Source organism: Psittacula echo (genome assembly GCF_963264785.1).
Source record: "Psittacula echo genome assembly, chromosome: 2".
Taxonomy (NCBI): Eukaryota; Metazoa; Chordata; class Aves; order Psittaciformes; family Psittacidae; genus Psittacula; species Psittacula echo.
In genome coordinates, this window is record NC_137737.1 from 60,233,404 (window position 1) to 60,253,830 (window position 20,427).

The 20,427-nt window shown below is 42.5% G+C and overlaps 1 protein-coding gene across 3 annotated transcripts in view; it reads right to left on the bottom strand.

The window, feature by feature from the left end:
* Positions 1–20,427, bottom strand: part of MAP4 (microtubule associated protein 4) — a 166,965-nt gene that overhangs the window by 18,563 nt on the left and 127,975 nt on the right. For all 3 annotated transcript variants that reach the window (XM_080611880.1, XM_080611881.1, XM_080611882.1), the window contains exons 12-14: positions 4,604–4,704; positions 3,470–3,682; positions 1,851–2,028 (exon numbers count right to left, since the gene is read on the bottom strand). In XM_080611880.1, the coding sequence (XP_080468006.1) occupies positions 1,851–2,028; positions 3,470–3,682; positions 4,604–4,704 (492 nt within the window). The remainder of the gene's footprint in view (positions 1–1,850; positions 2,029–3,469; positions 3,683–4,603; positions 4,705–20,427) is intronic.

Below are 20,427 nucleotides of genomic sequence, written 5' to 3' on the forward strand. Positions count from 1 at the left end.
GAGAATGACTAAACGTCTGAGCACACCATGACAAAGCGAGTATCTTTCGACACATGAAAAGCAAGAGCAGATGGCCTTTTGAGATCCCATCTTTAGCCAGAAACAAAAATCTGGCTTAATGCAGTGTTACGAGAAACTGAACTGTGCTCTGAAGAGATCCAGGTCTCCACCACCTCTATCTATGCATCTAGCTGAAGCTGCGTATGCTCCACCTAAAACTGAACTGTGTTTGGTTCATTGCGATTCCCCTTTAGGCACCTCAACACTGTTCACCCTCTGTCAAACCACTGCTTTCTCCTCGTCCAAAATAAAGCTCCCTTCTTTTACCATTCCTGACTCCTCTGTGTTTCCAGATTCAGACAAAGCAGCTTTAGCTCCTGATGGAGTTTCTCCAGCTGACCTCATCTCTCCCTCGCCCACCCAGTTCTCACTGTACTTTGGCAACATCCCACCACCCTCGCTGGTGCAGAAGCCTCTTCATCTGTACATCTTGCCACTTGGAACACCCTTCCTGCCTCTCTGCATCATTGACTCCATCTCTTTTGAAATGTCATCAGAAAATGCTTCTTTGTTTGCACCTCAATTTTGGAAGGAAAATTAACCAAACTCATTAAAACATATTAAGCATTCTGGGCTACAGTTTGCCTAAAAGACCACACAACGTATTTTACAAGGATGTCCACAGGATCAGTGAAGATCCATGGCTTTTGGAAGGTGCAACGCTTCCTCCACATTTGATTAATTATATCTTCTCCTAGAGCACAATGTATGGAATGTACATCTAGCCTGATATACTCCAACATAGTTAAAACATTACTATTCTTTTGGGAGAGATGGATTATGAATTCATGCTTTGGGACTCATAGAACAAAACAGCAATACGTATTATTAGTTTTACATGTTTATTGGCAAATTTCACCAGTGAGGTCTAGTCATTGGAAAAGACTTGAGATTATTTAGCTATATTTTAATTTGACGTTCAATCTCTCAAGCTCCAGTGAAAACTACATTTTCAAGATGCTAATATGCTGCTGCTGTTTCACATTGACTGTGTTAAACTCATGGGAAGTTCTCTCTTTTGAGGTGGGATACAGTTTTTTGATAAAGCTGACTGTGATTTCAATCTTTCAATTCTTTGTGTACTAGTAAAAAACCTCCACTTCTGTTTAACCTTGTTTGTTCTTCAGATGCACTAGCTCGAATACTTCAAGTTCTCTTCTGGAGATCTGCTTTCCCCAAGTTTTAAACCGGTTTTAGTGCTTATTCTAACTGTTACTATGGCAAAATTTAGAGGCAATAGAATCCTTTTTCTTTAATCAATCCCATTCAGTAATTGTATTAACCCTGAATCACACAGAGCTGGTCTAAGTTGTCCTTGAAGGTCACTCAGATTTGTTTTTGGAGAAGGAGGCCCTGAAGAGGAAAAAAAAAATCTGACCTATGGTCTCTGTGCCTTGGCACAGGATCTTGTCTTGTGTTGTATTAAAAGGATTGATGTTTCAGCTACCACTGAGTTCCAGGTCAACTCCTGACCAACAGGTAGGCCAGGCTACACCTCTCAGAAGTACTGGTTAACAGGAGCTATGGCTTCTCATAAATAGCTACATGTCAAGGTTGGGTTTTTTTCTTTTTCCTCCTTTTGAACCTGAAGATCACAAGCTTGTTTACCAGGAGACTAATTTTAATAAACTGATGAGGCCATGGGATGTCCTAAACACAGGAAAAAGCAGTCAGCACCCTGGAATATGTGAGAAAGACATCATAGAGTGAACTAATGGTGCTACTCCAACAGAAACCTGCAGCTGGTTAGAAAGAAAGATCCCTTGAAGAAAAACCAAGACAATACTTACAGGTTGGCCTCTTCGGTGGAGAAGTAGCAGTATTTTTCGCAGCAGCAGTTGCAGCAACTGTTGATGCTGCTGTTGTCTTAGGAGCAACAGGGCTGCTCTTAACAGTAGTTTTAGAAGTGGCAGTTGTCGGAGGCTTTGAAAGTGAGGTCCGCTTATCTGTGGTCTTCGCATCTGCAACCTGAAAACAAACAGGCTACATTAAAGGCAGTATTTCACTGACAGTATCTTCAAAGTGTTTGCCAACAAAAAGCCTGAAATAAATTGAAATTGTTTAAATTCTTAAATGCATAAGCTAGATGCTGCTGGAACAGTATAATGCAGATTAAAAAATATAATTAAGGCATGCAGAAGTGACTTTACTCAGTGCAGGTCACAGAGCACAAACCCTGCTGTGTGTTAGAATTCCTATAATTTCAGAATTAATGTCTGGAGGCCGTTTACTGATGTGAACAAGGTTCTGTTTTCTGAACAAAATGGAAAAGATCAGTCCACTAGCAATACTTTTGAGAGAGATTTCTTCCCTTCATGAGTAGAAATGTTTCCTAAGTGAAGGAGGCATTCACTAAAACACTGTGAACGTACGAATTAAGTGTCTGTGGTTCATTCCTCAGTTGGAAAACTCTTTCATGTCTGTCCCTGAAAAGTCACCTGTTTGTAAACTGACTGATCTTTGAAGTATTAAAATACTGAGTTCATGTACAAAACCAAATGAGATTTTGACTTCATCAAAAAGGGATTCAAAATCCTGCAAAAACTTAAAATCAAACACACTGGTTCATAGAAAAAGTGCAGATTTATGCCTGTGCTTTCATACTCTTTTTGTTGTTTTCATTTATTTAGTTTTAAAAGACACTCAAACGCAGCTATTTAAGCTTTAATGTCTAGCAGAAATGCTACAGCACGTAAACATCAACTGAAAGCTTCTGAAACATTTTAACATTCCCTTTCAAATTGAATTCTTTTTCTTTACAATATCACACGTTAATGTGAGGAATATTCAAGGGACATTTCCTGCTCTTAACATTACATGTTAAAGAGTAAGCTTCATTAGCTTTAAGATGCAACACTAAGAACTGTCCACAAATCTGCTCTTATTGGAGAATTACAGATCTCCAATATTTCCTAAGCATGTAAGTATATTATCAGTTATCTTTGTACAGTTTTTATAATGACCAGACATCATAAAGCAACAGTAAAGGGGAAACACTGAAATGTTCAAACTGATTTTTTTTTCCCCCTCAATAATAATATCGAAGCTCTCCCTTCAGCTTTCCCATGCTCTTGTCTGGATTTAAGACTTATCCTATCTTTGTAGTGTATCTGTATTTAAAAAACCCTCCTCTTTTAGTAATGGGTAGAAATCACAAAATCACAGAGTAGATTGGGTTGGAAGGGACCTTAAAGCTCAACTAAATGCTTGGGACCTGATGCCCTAAGTGGGTTAATGGAAGCTGATACTAGTAACAGCGAGGCTTTCATAACACTGTGAATCACATTCCTGATCTTATCCTCCAATGATCAGCACTCCAATTGTGTTTTGACTCTTCGGTAAGACAGCTGGTAATTTAACATGTAAATAAGTTCTCGGAGCTCCCACACAAAAGCAAGTAGTTTCTTACCTTTGGTTTAGTCTCTTTTGGAGCTAGGGTGGAGGGACGTGTAGTGCTGGTGGCTGGGCGTTTAGTAGTAGTGGCTGAAGTAGGACCTGCAGTAGGGCTCGTGGGTTTTTTGTTTAGGCCAGGCGTGGCAGAGAGTGGCCGCTTGGGACTGGTAGCGGACAGGGGCCTGGCTTTCGTTGCTGCAGGCTTTGTAGATGACGTGGATATGGCAGGCTTTATGTTTTATCAAAAAGCAAAATCCAGTATAAAGACAAACAAAAAATACAACAAAAAAATAGTGCATTGTAAACCAAAACATTGAGCTGCAAGAACATAAAAAAGAAATTTTAAAATGAAGCAACAACAAAAAAAAGTTTAGCTTTCTGTTTTCTGAGTGTAACAAAGACCAAATGAAGCAGCAGAAGAGGCTGCCTTCAGGGCCCAGGGAGGCTTTGCCATTCAATTCAAAGCGAACAGGATTTATTTCAGCAACATCTAAAGCAACAGAAGGAATCACTGGTAAAGCTGGGATTAGTAATCCGTTGTTCTGGCATCTAGTCCTACGTGCAATACACAGGACACTGACTTCCAATTACACGCACACAGGGACTGCAAGCTCTAAATCCTCATCTGATCAACTCTAGTGGTCAAACATCCGCTGCCTTTGAGGGGACCCAGAACCCTTTCCCCCTACCAGCACTCTTAAGAATTTGGGATTAGATTTTGCTGAATGCTGCAAGCAAGTGTTACTCATGTTTCATAAACAGCCCTAAAATAAGAGAACATCAGATCCTGAGCAGCATCTCTGCATGCTAATTGTAATGCAAATAAATGTGTTGTAAACAACTAGGAGAGTATCAGTGTAGCAAAAGTGTTGCTATATGTGTTTACTACTTCTACACCACCAATACCAACCAAAGCATTAATTTAAACAAAGCTTACCACACATTTACTAAATCCACTCTCAGTCACATTTACTACAGGCTGAGTTGTTTGCAAAGCAGACTTCATAACTGGATGTCTTTGTTCCAGGAAAATAGTTCGCAAAAGGCAGCTCAGAAAACAGAACTTGTGTTGCCACAGCTTAAGAAGCAGAAAAGCCAGCAAAAATAAAAGCCATGGAAACAAAGATGTAGAATGTGAAACAACACCTACCTTTGTCTTCTTCTCAGGGCTGGGAGGAAGCTCTTTGTTGGGAGGTGCTGTGATATCGTTACCTGTCACAGCTTCAACTGGTTTGGTCTCTTCTAGTTTTGCTGGGGATGGGGAAAAGTAAAGGAAGGAAGACTCTGTAAGTTTGAGCCTTTTTCTTTTTTTTACCATGTTTTTTTTTTTTTTAGTTTACTGTTATTGAAGACCGTAGCAGGAGGAGACAGACCTGAGACAGGTACAGGTTGGCTATTTCTGGAAAATTTCCCCCAAACCAGAATACCTACAGGAAGAAAGATTTTCCCTGTAACAGGTTAGGTTCATCCACATACCATTAGCATCCAATTTCTCATATTCCAGTGAGAAAAGACAGCAGATGAAGGAAACCTCTGGTTTTATTAAACTAGCAAACTTTCCCAGCTTTCAAGTTATTAAAATAAATTGTTGGAAAATTAATGGTGAAGTTCTGAACTCCTCCAGGTTTTACACTATGTCTTATTCTGATGTAGGGCACTGTTTTCAAGTTCTCCCTACTGTTATGGCTTTTTCTTCTTGCCCTTTCTTCTGTCCCTGTGTTGCAGCTCTCCATGAGCAGAGGGAATTACCCAGCAGCCAGAGGGAGTCTGACTGCTAACAGGAAAGGTCACACAGGAAAGGACCACAAGTGTGGATCATATTGACCCTTGTTAGTGTGGAAACGATTGTGTTATGCTGCTGTATGCGGTGTTTCAGAGAGCAAAGCTTAGATTCAGGCACAAGATTTGTCAGGGTTTCACAGTGATTGTTCATTTTTGTCACTGCCACCAGAGGTTGTCATGCTGAGCAGGGACAGGGAACACACACACACTGGATTGGGAGCAGCCCTGAGGAGAAGGACTTGGGGACGCTGGTCCATGAGAAGCTCCCCATGACCTGGCAGTGTGTGCTTGCAGCCCAGAAACCAACCATGTCCTGGGCTGCACCACCAGTGGCATGACCACCAGGTCAAGGGAGGGGATTCTCTCCTACTCTGCTCCCAGGCAATCCCAACATAAGTACATGGAGCTGTTGGAGCGAGTCCAGAGGAGGCCATCAAGATACGATTCTCCTAACACTAGCAGAGTAGCCACAAAGACTTCTTCAGCTCCTTTTACAAAAAACATTGTCCAGCCACAAGCAGAAGGATAACTACTGCCTTCCAAAGCAACCATAGAACAAAACATTAATTCAGTAGCAGCTTCACCAAGTTTTCTCCCTAAATCTTATAAACCCTGCAGTAGAACGGCCACACTGCTATGTGCCATGAGATGGGCAAGAGACAATTTCCCTATAAATAGCTTTTAAAACACTAATTCTTAGCAGTGTTGCTGTACAGCTGCACTGCTACGAGCTGCCTCCTGCAGCAATTCCAGTGGCACCTGAATTTTATCACAGATATGGTGCAAATAACCCATTACAAATCTATCCCTTGTCATCTTCGGATTAAAATAAAGCGTTATCTGTGTTGGTTGTTTCTTCTTATAACAACACAACAGATTATAATGCTGTGGCGCACGGTAAGGACCCACGAGACAATAGTGTAACAATTCCAACAGTAAAAAGGTTGTTCTCCACGTCTTTTGAAAATTACTATTAATATTCCATATTTTCTTGCTCGTCAGCCTTGAAGGGAGCATCTCAGAGGACAGCTCAATTCTGGTACAAATGCCCAGTTGAAACAAGCAGAATAAAATAAAATCATGCCCTCTGCCTGCCCCAGCAATGCTCAACAGCAGGGTGGTTTTCTTCTTGTTATTTCTTTTCCTCATTCCAGGACAAGTTTAGAATCCTTTTTTCCATTGCAATAACCTCTTCCTAGCGATTTAGCTTCCAAGTCATATTAAGTGTTTGGCAACACAGGGCTTAGTATCCTGTGCATACAAAAAAAAGACTGTCCAGACACTGGTTTTAGTGCAAAATTCCGAAGAATCAGTCACATTCACCTAGAAAGCCCATTTTTCTGCAGCTAATCTGTATTTGGTCCTCTGTACCAGTTTTCTCCACTGCATTTCAATAAACGTTTATATTCTCCCTCATTTAAGTTGCCCAATTTATCTACAGCAACACCAGAAAGAGCAATTGTTGCTGATGGTTCCTGTTTCTGAAGAACCGACTATTCATTCACTGTTCTCTGCTCCTGGGACTGGCTTTATTTTGAATCCTACCAGTCTGAAATCAAGGTGACTTTCCATCCATTGGAAGCTACCCTTCCTGTCCTGCCTGTTGTTGTTTTTTCAGCTAATTCAGCAGCAACGTTAAACTTTTTGCTTGATGCTGGTATCACACAATATCGATGCAGCAACGTGAATTTGTCTGCTCAGGAAGCCTGAGGTGGACCCCCCAAAAAAACTCAGCTTCCAAAACTTCAGGATTTAAACTCCAGCAGCTTCCATGCTTATGAACTAACGGCAACAAGAATTTAATGCCATTTCACCACCAAGCTGTGTGGTGTGGTCAACATGCTGGAGGGAAGGAATGCCATCCAGAGGGACCTGGACAGGCTGGAGAGGTGGGACAGTGCGAACCTTATGAAGTTCAACAAGGCCACATGCAAGGTCCTGCATCTGGGTCAGAGCAATCCCACTGCTATGGAGGCAGGCACAGAGAGCTGGGGTTGTTCAGCCTGGAGAAGAGAAGGCTTCAGGGAGACCTTAGAGCAGCTTCCAGTGCCTAAAGGGGCTGACAAGAAAGCTGGAGAGGGGCTTTTGACAAGGGCAGGTAGGGACAGAACAAGAGGGAATGGCTTTAAACTGACAGAGGGGAGATTGAGATGAGATCTGAGGCAGAAGTTCTTCCCTGTGAGGGTGGTGAGGCCCTGGCACAGGTTGCCCAGAGAAGCTGTGGCTGCCCCATCCCTGGCAGTGTTCAAGGTCAGGTTGAATGGGGCTTGGAGCAACCTGGTCTAGTGAAAGGTGTCCCGGCCTTTGGCAAGGGATTGGAACTGGATGAGCTTTAAGATCCCGTCCAACCCAAATCATTCCAGGGCTCTATGATTCATGTTACTTAATTAAATACTGGCTACTAGAGAAGAAATTTGAAGTGAATAACTTCAACGCCCAAATTATTAGAGTACATAAAGGTTCTACAAAACAATTTTAGCTTTTTTTAAATGTAAACCAGAAATGTAGCATGAGCAAGGTGATGGAGCTATGCTGCAGGAGAGCACACATACAGGTTAACCAATCTGTAAATAATAATAATGATCAACCCAGGGGAGCTGAGTGGGAACTTTCCTACTCCAGGGGCCACAGGACCGTAATTCAGGTTCCACCTCTCATGGCCTCTGATGCACCCAGGGTACACAACCCTGAGCACAACCCAAAGGGACTGCAGAAGAATAATTTCGTTTTGTGCTGCCTCAATGTGCATAACAACCCAATGTGCTCATCAGTACGTTTGATTTCATTCATCCTTTAATTATGAGGGCACTGTCTCCTATACAGAGCAGAGATCTGCCTGGAAAGATTTCCGAGTTACAGGGAATATTAGGAACAGCTGCCAAATCTTCATCAACTTCGTTCATTAGTCTGCAAGAATTATTTAAGAGACTTTTCAGTTTGCTTGTTTCTCCAAGCATGCTGACAAACCTCTGAAAGATATTTCAAAGATGTTTTGTTGGGAGCTCTAGCAGGGGTTGCTGCTCTGCCTGGAACAGGACTCCTCCTCCAGCAGCCCTGCTCCTGCTCCTCTTGGTGTTCGCTGATGGAGAAAATTCAGCTCAGCTGAGTCAGCACTTGGAACTGAATGACTCCCAGGGGAAAGGGGCTTGAAGGAGAGAGGAAGGAAATTCCAATCTGGCATTTTCTATGGATAAACTCAAAGACCTGCAATCAGGTTCTTTCTCCCTACTGCACTGTGTTGCCTGGTACACCTATCCTCATCCGCAGCTTACCATTCATTACCCATCAAGTATGTTCTTAATAGTGGAAATCAAACCTTTTTGTACATGTCAGCTCACAATGCTGTGAGGCATTACTGCTTCACAACTTCTAGGAGGACTGGAAGAAATTACTCATATCTTAAGCACACCAAACAAATGACTCCACAATAATAACTAAATCCACAAACCACAAACTCCAGAATTTCATCTGAGGTTTTACAGACATCATTTATGAAAGAGAAACTTGATAGGTAGTGATTATGTCTCCTTTAACAGCAATACCAAGCGTCTTTCAGACCCACTTCAGCCAGCAGATGATGGGATGGTAAGGATTCCAGATGTGCTGTGGGGAAGAAGGACTCCCTTGGGCAGTCAAGCACTTCTCACATGGACAGTGAGCTTTCGTTACTCCATATTTATAAAACCTATCTGTCTCTAGATGATTTTAGACAAAACAGACTAGTTCTGAGAAAAACACTAATGACAACTACCCTGTGTATCAAAGATAATGGCAGTGTTTTCCTTGACCAAGTTCTCATCTGTCAGAGGAGTTTGACACTGCTAGGTGCAGGCTTGCTGTCAGACAAATGCCTTCTCATATAAAGATCTGCTCCAGTTCAGTGAAATTCACTGAAAAACCCCACTCCACAGCTTCAGCCCTCTTGCTGGCTGAAGCCTGAGGTGACTCCCCACCTGTCCACGCTCAGTGGCCATCTCCCAGTACTGACCAGGCTGCATCAATACCATCCCCAGCATCAGCTGCCTTCAAGCCACCTCCTCCAGATTCCTGTGCGGGTGGAGCTGAACAAACTAAGACCTACACAAGTTGTAAGTGGTGGAAATCTGCCTTTGTTACTTAACATTTAGTTACTTGGTCCTCTACTGACTCCATACCAGCCGTGCCTGAGCACTCACCACTGTGGTGCTAGGTTGGCCAACCAAGCTTTCCTCAATGGCAGTTGCCAAGTTGTAGTAACACACAGCCAAGACCACTCGCAGAAGCCATAGCACTGAAACTACATTTGGTAAAGGCACACAAGAGCCGACAAGTCAAAAAGCATATTTTTAAGGTAAATCTGTCAGCAGAAACCAGGTATTTGCCATTGCTGGAGGAAGGACCTAGCAAACAAGACCACATGGTGCTCAGATAAAACTGATGTCCAAAGGAACAAGAGTCCTAACAAATAAGCAGGGGTGATTTTTCAAGATAAATAGTAAAAATGAGATTATCTGTGCCAAAGGTGACACTCAAAAAGAAATAAGCTTCAGCTTCTTGTGATAAAGGCAACAACATTCTTCCTATGCATCTTAAAAGTTACGGAAAATGTAACTCTTACATTTGCTTTGCACAAGCACAGAGAGACAAAAAAGAAAAACACTAATGAGGAAATTTCTAATTCTGCCCCCAACAGCCAAGTTTAAACAACGTGATGCAAATAAAGCATGTGGGGCCATCCCCGCAGCCATAGAGTAGGCATGTTCTCCTGAAAGGCAATTCATCCTGATCTGTAGGTATTAGCAGCCACTCATAACAAGTTATTTACACAAGAACCCTGGTGTCTGAGAAGGCTCTTAACATATTTTAGCCTTAACCTCTTACTTCTATACATGCTGCCACTCTCTCAGTGGTTACTAGCAGCAGGCGAGTTACCATTAAAAGAAATGTAATGTGATCTAAAGCAATCAAAGTAGACGATGAAATGGTTTTAAGAATACCTCTTGTCCCAAAAGAACAGACTGTAGAATATCTACCTTATCAAGGTAGATATAAAAGACCAAAATTAATGTTTAAATACACTATTATTTCTTAGAAAAAAAACCCCAACACTTGCGTATTTGAAGAGTGAGTCTCTCTCCAAAGTTTCCCATGTAGCACCAGCACAGCTCAACAGAACAACTTTCTAAGGAACCTTCAAGCCCAACTTACAACTACTCCTTTAGACCCAACCCATTCCATCGCATCCACAGAAAACTTTCATCCACTAAACCAAAAGCTTTGATATCAAAGCTTTTCCTCTGGTTATCCTTCCTCTAGGGAGATTTTTGTTCATTAGAAGTTGAGTAAGGGAGCATTTCCCTTTCATATCACAAGGATGTCCAGAATCTCCTTCCAAATGAATAAAAATAAGGACAGAGAGTTTGGTTCATTTTAAGCTCTGCTGTCTGAAAACTGCAGATGTCTTTTGAAAAAGACCAAGGAACGAGACGAACAAAACTCAGTGTTTTGATGGAGTTTTGCTGATGCTAAGTGGGGCTCTTCCTCAAAAGTGGAGAAAAAGCTGCTGAAGTCTGTTTAGAAACAGAACAGGTGGGCAATAGGAGACAACAAAAGCTCTGGTGAGGCTCCCTGTAGTCCTGCATCCAGCTCTGGGGCCCCTCAACATAAGAAGGCCATGGAGCTGTTGGAGCGAGTTCAGAAGAGGTCACGAAAATGCTCCAAGGTCTGAACCACCTCTAACTAACATAAAAAAGAAGACAGCAAACCCTGTAAATATTGAAAACTAAGACAATGTTTCACGCTTTTACCAGTGAACACATTACTCAGAATGCAATTATACCTATTATGCAGCGTTATTGTGAGAATTCAGCAACCCGCCTGCATGGATATACCAAAGTGGTCAAGTGACATGGGATCACAGAGCAATGAAGGACTCGAGAGGTCCTTGGAGGTCACCAACACAACCTACCACTCAAAGCACATACCAGCAGATCAGGCTGCCTAAAGTCATGGCCAACGTAATTTCCAAATATTAGGAAAAACTTCCTCAGTGTGAGAAAGGTTAAACATGGGACAAGTCCCAAAGCGACTGAGAGATCTCCATCCATGGAGACATTCAGACCTGGAAGGAACACACATGTCCCAAGAGCAACCTGATTTACTTACACATGGTTTTGAGTTGGGGGTTAAACCAGAGCCCTCCAGAGCTCTGCTCCAGTCTATGTGACTGTATTACAGCTACGCAGTGGAGGATGCCCACATTGGGCTTCTTGAAGCCAAGTCTCAATTACGAATAACTACATACAGTTTTCCTAACCATAAGGAGAAAAAAACCCACCCCACTCTCAAAACCATTCTCTCACCATCCTGTGACTTGCAGCCTCGGGACCACCTGCTCACTTGTCTGACAGCTTTTTAGCCCATGTAATCATTTAACATTAGAACAGCAGAACAATGTAGGTTGAAGGGCTGTCTGGAGGTCATTTAACCCAATCCCCAACTTAAATTATATCAGATTGGTTGGGGTTTTTTCAACCATATTCTAAGCATCTCCAAGGATGAAAATTCCATATACTGGGGCTTCCCCTACAATATTTGATTAGTCTCCTGAGGGAGGGAGGAGGAAGGGATGGAGGAGGAATCACAATTCACAAATTCCTGGCACAACATGTTTTACAGCTTCACTGTAAATTGCTCACAGGTCACCCAGCATCTGCTGTGCTATTTTCGTTTGATGACCCATATTCCAATACTGGAAAAACCGAATAGTCTTCTCTTGCACAATTTTCATGTCATTGATGACTTTATAGACAGTAATCACAACCATCTCCCTCTCCAAGTCCTCTCTCTTCAAAGCTAAAGCATCTTGGTTCATTTGGCCATTCCCCAGATGATCTTCTCTAATATGATGCCTTTATTTATCATACTTTTAATTCAATTACAACCTTTTTGAGGCAGAGGACAACATGCAGATTTACCCACTGTATTCAGAAGGCAAGTGCATCACGGATTTATAAATGGATATATTTTTTCCTAGCTTGTTCTCCCTTTCTGAACTCCAAGAATTCCATTTGCTGAAGTAAAGCCACAAAAAAGCATCCTTATGACATCCACATCCTATAACATCCTTACAACAATGGCATTATTGTTCCTCATCTGAAAAGAGAGAAACAAACCCATGAGGGTTACAGCTCGTGCGAGGTGTCGCTGAGCTGGAACCCGCAAGGAGAGCAAACACAGACCTTCAGTCTTTCAGATCCTTTTGCTATCCATTTTGCTGGAACAGCTCTCATGAAAGCTGTTACTGTGTGTGAAAAAATAGGCACTAAATCTGAAAAGCTTTACTTTTCACCATTCCTTCCCTGAAGTAGTAAAATTAGGAAAAAGTGCTTATAGAAACATACCTGTAAGTACCTTTTTAAACTTAAACCACATTATTGTGTTGTTTTATAAGTCGGGGAACTCAGAATAAAAGCTTATGTACATGTGCTTCTCAAATATCATCCAGCACCATAAGCAAGAATAAGCATTTCCAAAAATTCATTCTCCATGTCAAAAGCAGCAGATGAAGACCCCACTGTAACATATCTTAGGCTCATCTCAAAGGCCAAAAGCAAGTATCTCTATTTTCTGGTGCGGCAGTAAGCGAACGCTAAAGTGAGGATAAAGGACTGCAGTAACTACATACTGTGCATGAGGAAGTTTTTTAATAATGTTACATCTTGTTTTCCTTTCTCCCCTTTATATACCTTTTAATACCCCTTTAAATGGGTATTTCACTGGGTACTGAGACTGTATCATAGAATCATAGAACGGTTTGGAAGGGACCTTGAAGATGATCCAGTTCCAACCCCCTGCCACAGGCAGGGACGCCTTCCACTAGACCAGGTTGCTCCAAGCCTCATCCAACCTGGCCTTGAACACTGCCAGGGATGGGGCAGCCACAGCTTTTCTGGGCAACCTGTGCCAGGGCCTCAGCACCCTCACAGGGAAGAACTTCTTCCTCAGATTTCATCTCAATCTCCCCTCTGTCAATTTTAAAGCCATTCCCCTTTGTCCTGTCCCTACAGGCCTTTGCCAAAAGCCCCTCTCCAGCTTTCTTACTGGCCCCTTTAGGCCCTGAAAGATGCTCCTTAAGGCCTCCCCAGAGCCTTCTCTTCTCCAGGCTGAACAAGCCCAGCTGTCTTAGCCTGTTTCCATAGCAGAGGTGCTCCAGTCCTCGGAGCATCTTTGTGGCCTCCTGTGGACTTACTCCAACAGCTCCACGTTCTTCTTGTATTATTTCAGTCCTCTCATCTCCTCCCTTCCTGATTAGCAAGGTATTAGTTCCCACTGCATGGGGTCTGTATTTCACCTGTGTTGACCCTAGCCACTGATCCAGGCTCATTTACATGATTCAAAATGGAAGGAGACTGGCAGCTGCATCCAAACGTGCTTGTGAATGAGGCCAGGCGCTCATCTTCCATATCCCTAGCAAGGGATATTTATCAGGCTAAGCTGAACTAAAACATTATTCAATGAAACAGCTCCGCAATTCTCATGGGGATTACAGTCATCAGCTGAAAATCCATTAAGAGAAATAGATTAAGCAATGAGGCAATGACCATTTTTGCTCTCCCTCTTTAAACACAAACAACCTTAGAAACAAAACCAGACAGTGTTATATGCCTCTTTTGCCAGAAATGCTGCAGAGAGGCATAAGCTCGCCCTCGTTTATCCATCATCACCCAGAAGGAACTACTTCATCACAAAAATCACCAAAGAACGCCTTTTTATTTAAGCCTCTTTTAAGACAAAAGTATTCACAAATACAATAAATTTCAGTTTAAGCAGAAATACAGCCCTTACCTGCTTTCCCCTCTCCAGAAAAGGCTAAATGAAATGGCTCCTGCTTGACCCAAATACTGAATAGCTAAGGGTTTTTTTTTTTAGCGCCAAACACAATCCATGTGTACATTTTGACTTGTTATCAAGAACTGAAAAATAAAACATATGTCCTCTTTGTCCCATCTTGTAAACCTAGGCTGATTTGTTCAGATTCTATTTTTCATCCAGGAAAGAAACCCTAAATCAGAACTTGTTCTTCTAGAACAACCCAAACTACTTGCCATGTTTACCTAACATGGCATGAACTGAAATCAAACAGCTATTTAGAGTAATTAACATACTCCACTTGGCTGTAATACTGTGCTAAAAATTTGATGCTGGATATAAAAAGAGCTAACAAACTCATGAGCTTTTCCCTTTTCACTGACAAAAGTAGAAGCACATTCATAAAAACAACAAAAAGCCCTATTTTCCATCAACGCCTCTGACAAAGCAAGACACACAAGCACACCTCTGAGTCAAATCAAAACCACAAGCAAACCCACAGCACTAACTGAAGCCATCTTAGAATGGCTATTGAATGGGGGGCAGGGAAGAAACACTGCCTGAATTCCTATTTAAGTCTGTTCCTAAAGCTGGTCTGAACACTGATGAAGCCTCAGAGCATTTTCAGGTGGGTGCACAAGCTTGAGTACTGCTTCAGCCAGGTGATACCCGGGGTATTTTCAATATCTGAAGGCATAAAACTGCTGTACCTACTGTTCAAAATGCAAAATAATTACAATCACAATACTGTCTCTGAACACTTAAGCATAAAGATATTACCAATGATCCAACTAATCCAATGTCAAATTCTTGCCCATCATCTGATATCAACAATTAGCCACACAGAAGCTGGTCTGAGCAGTCTTTCTAACCCTTATATCAGCTGATATATCAATGGCCTTGGACATGAAGCATGACGTTTTATACACATTCAGACTATCTGGCATATCTTGAAGATCCACCGGTAGAAATTCCCGTTAAGTCTTTCCACCCTCAACACCTCAAGTTTGCAACATGAGTTTCCAGGGATGAGAAGCACATGGCCATAAACAACATCCTTGCACAAGACCAGCACGCACTGCCCTCCACCTATCTTCTGTTCCTACATGTCTCCTTGCTCTTCTCATCTCCCTCCCCAGAGAAAGGGGAAGAGGCAAGCTCTGGTGTTTGCTGTGAACCACTGTTTTGAAGGCCATGTCCCTTGGACAGTCAGTTTCTGCAAAAGCACAGTGTTACAGAACAGGGAACCCACCTATTTATGCAATGATTACACCACTTTCAACGTCAATTTTAAACACTCATTAGAAGCCTGATGTCATTTGGCGAGGAACCTTGTTAGCATGGCACCATCCACACCACTAACATTACCTGAACAAGTATTATCAGTTCATTACGAGGTAGCTGGGCTGGTATTTCCTAATCCCATAATTAACTTCAATCTGTGTAAACCTGAGGCGATAGGTTATCACAGTCTAACATAATCATGTTAGAGCTCCTGGATTCTGTATTTACCTAAACCACAAAGTGTTCTACTGAAAAAAAAAACAAAACCCTGCAGGAGATTCAGAAGTTACGGCAGATTGCACACCTTGCTCATGGACTGATAAAGAAATAAGACTCAGAAAACCAAGACAATTTTCATGATGCATACACTGAAGTGCTGAGGGTCAGGGAGGTGATGGTCCCAGCTGAGCACTGTCCAGTGGAGCCTGGACTTCCTCATGTTTCAGAGCAGAAAATGTTTCAAGTTGGATGAAATTCATGCAAATGAGAAAAGGCAGAAGGTGAAGGCAGTGGTGGATGACATCGCTTATCTAAGGGATACCACTGGAGGGGACATATTAGGTACGTGCAATAAATCACACAACAGCTTATACACAACGGGATCATGAATCAAATCTATTGTTCAGTGCAAGAAACAACGTGATTGCTTGTTTTGGCAAGGATCTGCAGCAATTGCTGATGAAGTAAGGGACTAGAATAAGTTCTGCAGCTCCGCTCTGACCAGGATTAATCTTCAGCCAGGATCTCCTCACTTACAGTACCTGTCGTATATGAAAGATTTGAAGAGGTGTGCGTTTTGGACAATTTTCAGAATAAAATCAAACTAAACGTGCCATCATACTAACACCCCATTATTTGCAAGGAAGAAATATTTTATATACAATTGTAGGTTACCTTAAAAGAAAAAAATCTCCCAGAGTAGCAGGTGTTCAGCAAAAACACCCACAACCCTGGGTGGACAGGACCAAGAAAACCTACTTTTGGCAGAAATTGAGAGAGATGCCATTCAAATGATTAGAATCAGGCTGGCCAATTCTTTCACGAATTTTTAATATGAAAAAAAAGGTTTAAGTGACAAAAATTGTTCCCCCAATCATAACCGCTAAGTTCAGAATGAGCAGATAGAATAAGCAGAAAAACAGAGGAATTAACAAAGAGAAGGAAAAACCCATTTTGGACGCACCGCTCTGTGACTGGAGACCCGCACAGAGAATGCCACGATTGAAGCAGGGGAAGCTGATAAGGATATGCACGGGTAATTTATACTGTGACTAAAATGCAAAGGACAGATTTAGAATCAGTTCCATACTTAACAGCCAAAGCGGCTTGTGTGCTTGAGTTACTTTTAGTACAACCGCCTCTTCTGCTTATTAACAGGGGAGAGGAAGCAAAAGCTCGTCACAGAGTTTGAAAGCATCCCACACCTGAGGAATTTTTGTCTGTTTTCCATTCCAAAAATTCTTTCTAACCTACATATATATCAAGCAAAGACCACATTTAATAGTCTACTGCTATTTCTTCCAAGAGAGAATAAAATCAGAGCTTATTTCTTACCAACACAATATCACAAAACCAACCTGATCCAATCAGCTGGCAATTTTGAAGAGAGTAAAAAAGGAGTTACAACTATACTCTTGTCCCAGTTATTACCATATCAGTTCATACCCAGACCTACGGACCTGATCTTAAAGGTCTTTTCCAACCTAGTTGATTCTATGTTTGTATGGTTCTAAGGATGATAAACCAGCTTTTAAAATAAAGATTGTGAGAGAGCAAAATTTTAGACTTAGATGCTGATAAAAAAGCACTTGGCAATATGAATTAGCCATCTGCAAAAAACAACCCAGCCAGATGACTCCAAGCATTCCTATCTTTCAGTGACCTTTACATCCTTGATGCTCAGCCCCTTTGGGGAAAACATGTCAATCCACTTTAGATTATGTTTTAAATGGGTTTTTTTTCCTGATTTAAAGACCCTAGGTATCTGTGTTTTAAAATGGTTGCGTCTCAAGCTTGACCAAATTTGCTGGCCTAGCCAAACCTGATTTCCTAGTTGTCCAAATATTAACCTCTTTCCTAGTTTACCTTGTTACAAATAAATGTCAGTTGCAGAGCATATGTCTGCAAATCCCCCCACCACAGAAACTCTGACATGAAAGGTGTGCACAAATCACAGAATAATAGAATCCTACAATGGTCTGGGTTGGAAGGGACCTTAAAGACCATCCAATTTCAACCCGCCTGCCATGGTCAAGGACACCTTCCACTAGACCACATTGCTCAAAACCCCATCCAGCCTGGTCTTACAGCTAAATACAGTACCTTTTTCTTTTCCTGTTCCACATTTGCCAACATCACCTTTACTGATGTCATGTTTGAGTACAAAATTGAGCACAGGTAACCATAGATCTGCATGGGTCCTACTTGCACTCAAGCAAACACATATCCAGGCATTCCCTCCACTGCACTTGCAGCCAGGAGCTCACTGCACCGATCCGGCGACTATCAACAGGACAGCTGATGGCTCCTGCCTGCACAAAAGGACTTGACATCTCTGTTCAGCCTCTAAAGGCCCAACGTCTGCCACCAAAACTGACGCTACTTCATCTCAAAACTGCCAGAGTTCTTTAAGATCTCTATGCCAAGCAGACCATGAGGAACAAGGTAAAACCAAGATCATAGAAAGGGAAGAAGGCAAGAACTATCAGCACTTAGGAGAGGGGAGGTTTGCATTGCCAAAACCTTGTTCCATGGATCTCTGACCATGAGTCTTGGAAATATAAGCATTTTAGAGGAATTATTAGAAAAGTAAGACTCTAATTAGACACAGAACATGATTTTGTTGCAAGTGATCACTGACAGCTGGAAGGATGGGTGATGAGAGCCTTGCATGAGCTGGGATAAGAGCCGATGGACTGACCATTGGGTGTCACTAACACACTGCAGAAACAGTGTTATCACAGCACACCACCTTGGTTAGAGACTGCCTTTTCCTGCTAATTGCTGTGGAGAGCTCAGCTTCTCAACCTGAATACAGCCTCTTTTGGAGCTCTACCTGAAAGGTGCATCCCTCTACACACCTGCCTGTCACTCTCCCCTTTCACACTGGGGTGTTACGATTTCAAGTTTTATATTAGCTCACTAAAGGTTCAGCAAAGCAGCTGGATAGAAAACAACTCATCAGATGCAAAAATTCCCACACAAGCCTTTTGTCTTTATTCCCTGACACATTTTCTTTCCTCTCCCCATTCAAAGCTTTCTTTAAAGCAGACTACAAAGCACACAGACCATCCTCGCACTCAAAATCTGGGAGAAAAGAGGCAGATTTATTGCTGACTGGAGCTGGCAAGAGGGACAGAGATGTTGTTCCAGGCTGGAGAACAAAGATTAACAACTCTTCTCACAGACTGTAAATCCGGGAAGCCTGACCTCATACATCACAACACTACCGAAACAACAAAACACTACAAAATAAAACAAGCTGCTATTGACACTTAGCAATGGGAAAGGCTCTGCTGTAACTGGGGGAGAGAGGGGACCAAAAGTAATGGGGAAATTTCACTTCGAATTTCAGCACTGGAACAATTAGGAAGAGTCTAAGTACATGAATTGCTCTACCCATTTACTCTTGCTAGTCCCCTCAAACACAAATTCTAAAAGATGCTGAAAGCTTAATGGAAAAGCCCAATTCATAGATCTTTTTGATGCAGATTGAAAGGTTTTAACTCATGTAACACCCTTGATCTAGCAATACAGCCTGCAAATCAGAAGGGTACCTTTGCTCGCAAGAGGGAGTGGCAAGAAGGACCTATGTGGACCACTGTGGATGCTACAGATTTTAAAGTGTGTTAGGTTTAGGATCCCTGCAAGCAATTAATAGCTGATGCTGCAACAAACCAGCCAGGCAATTTTTTTTTTTTTACATTTCCCCTCCATTTTCATCCATCCCAAAATACATCCTTTGTTCTAACTATCAGAACATGAACAATGTTGGTCTTTTCAGGTGTGCTGAGCCACCCACCCTCTGCCTGCAGCCTGTAAAGTCATTTAGGTGCTTCCTAGCTACTGTCTGCTCACTCTCCAGGGAGGTAAAAATTAGCAACATACCATCACGTGGTAAATCTCCTTGCTTGGGAGATGGAGAGCTCTGCACATTGCTGACCTCAATTTCTTTTCTTTCCAGTGGAGCAGTTTTGCTGGATTCCATCTCATTGCATTTGCTTTTCGGAGACTCAAGCCCAGCAGCTCCATCAGTGGCATTTCTCTTCTCCTTCTTCACCACCACCACCTCCTCCTCCCTCTCTTTGTCCTGGCTGCTGATTTCAGGGATTTGCTCCAGCTTGCTGTGATACAAGCTCGGACTGCCCAGCTCTTTCTTGACTGAGTTGCTGCTGCTGTTCCACTCCTCTCGCTTCTTGGCAGCCGGCTCCTCTGCCGGGATGGCCTGATGCTCCTTCACCACCAGGCTGGGCAGCCCTGCACGGCTCTGCTCAGCACCCAAGCTGCAGACAGATGTTTGCTCTTCTGACACGGTCATTGACCTTTTCATTGGAGCGCCCGGCTTTCTGGCTGTGGGGCTCGAGCACTGGGTCAGGCTGCTATTAGGAGAGAGCAGACCAGTAGCGACGTCTTCTCTAAGCACCGGCTCAGGGTATTTATCGGCCAGGTTAAGGGTTAGGGGCACCGACAAGTGAGAGGACTCTGACATTGCACGCCTCATTGCCTTCCTTTGGTGGGCAGCCCTGTTCAGATAATTGCCATCGTCTGCACAGCTCAGCTTGTCTTCCATCTCTTCCTCCATTTCAGTGGTATTATTAAAGTAACTACTTTTGGAGTCATCTTGTGCAAGCTCTACAGTGGTAGTTGGAGGTTCTGGCTTAGATACTGTTGAGGAAGAAGAAAATCCACTCTGCACATAGTTGTCATTAACCACCCCAATTACACAATAGCTGGGGGCTCCATCTTTCTTCACGGTTGCTTCTTTAGACCCCGAATCGTTAGGCAGGATAGGGTGGAAATTTGGATTCCAGACACTGATTTCCTGCTCCTTCATGTATT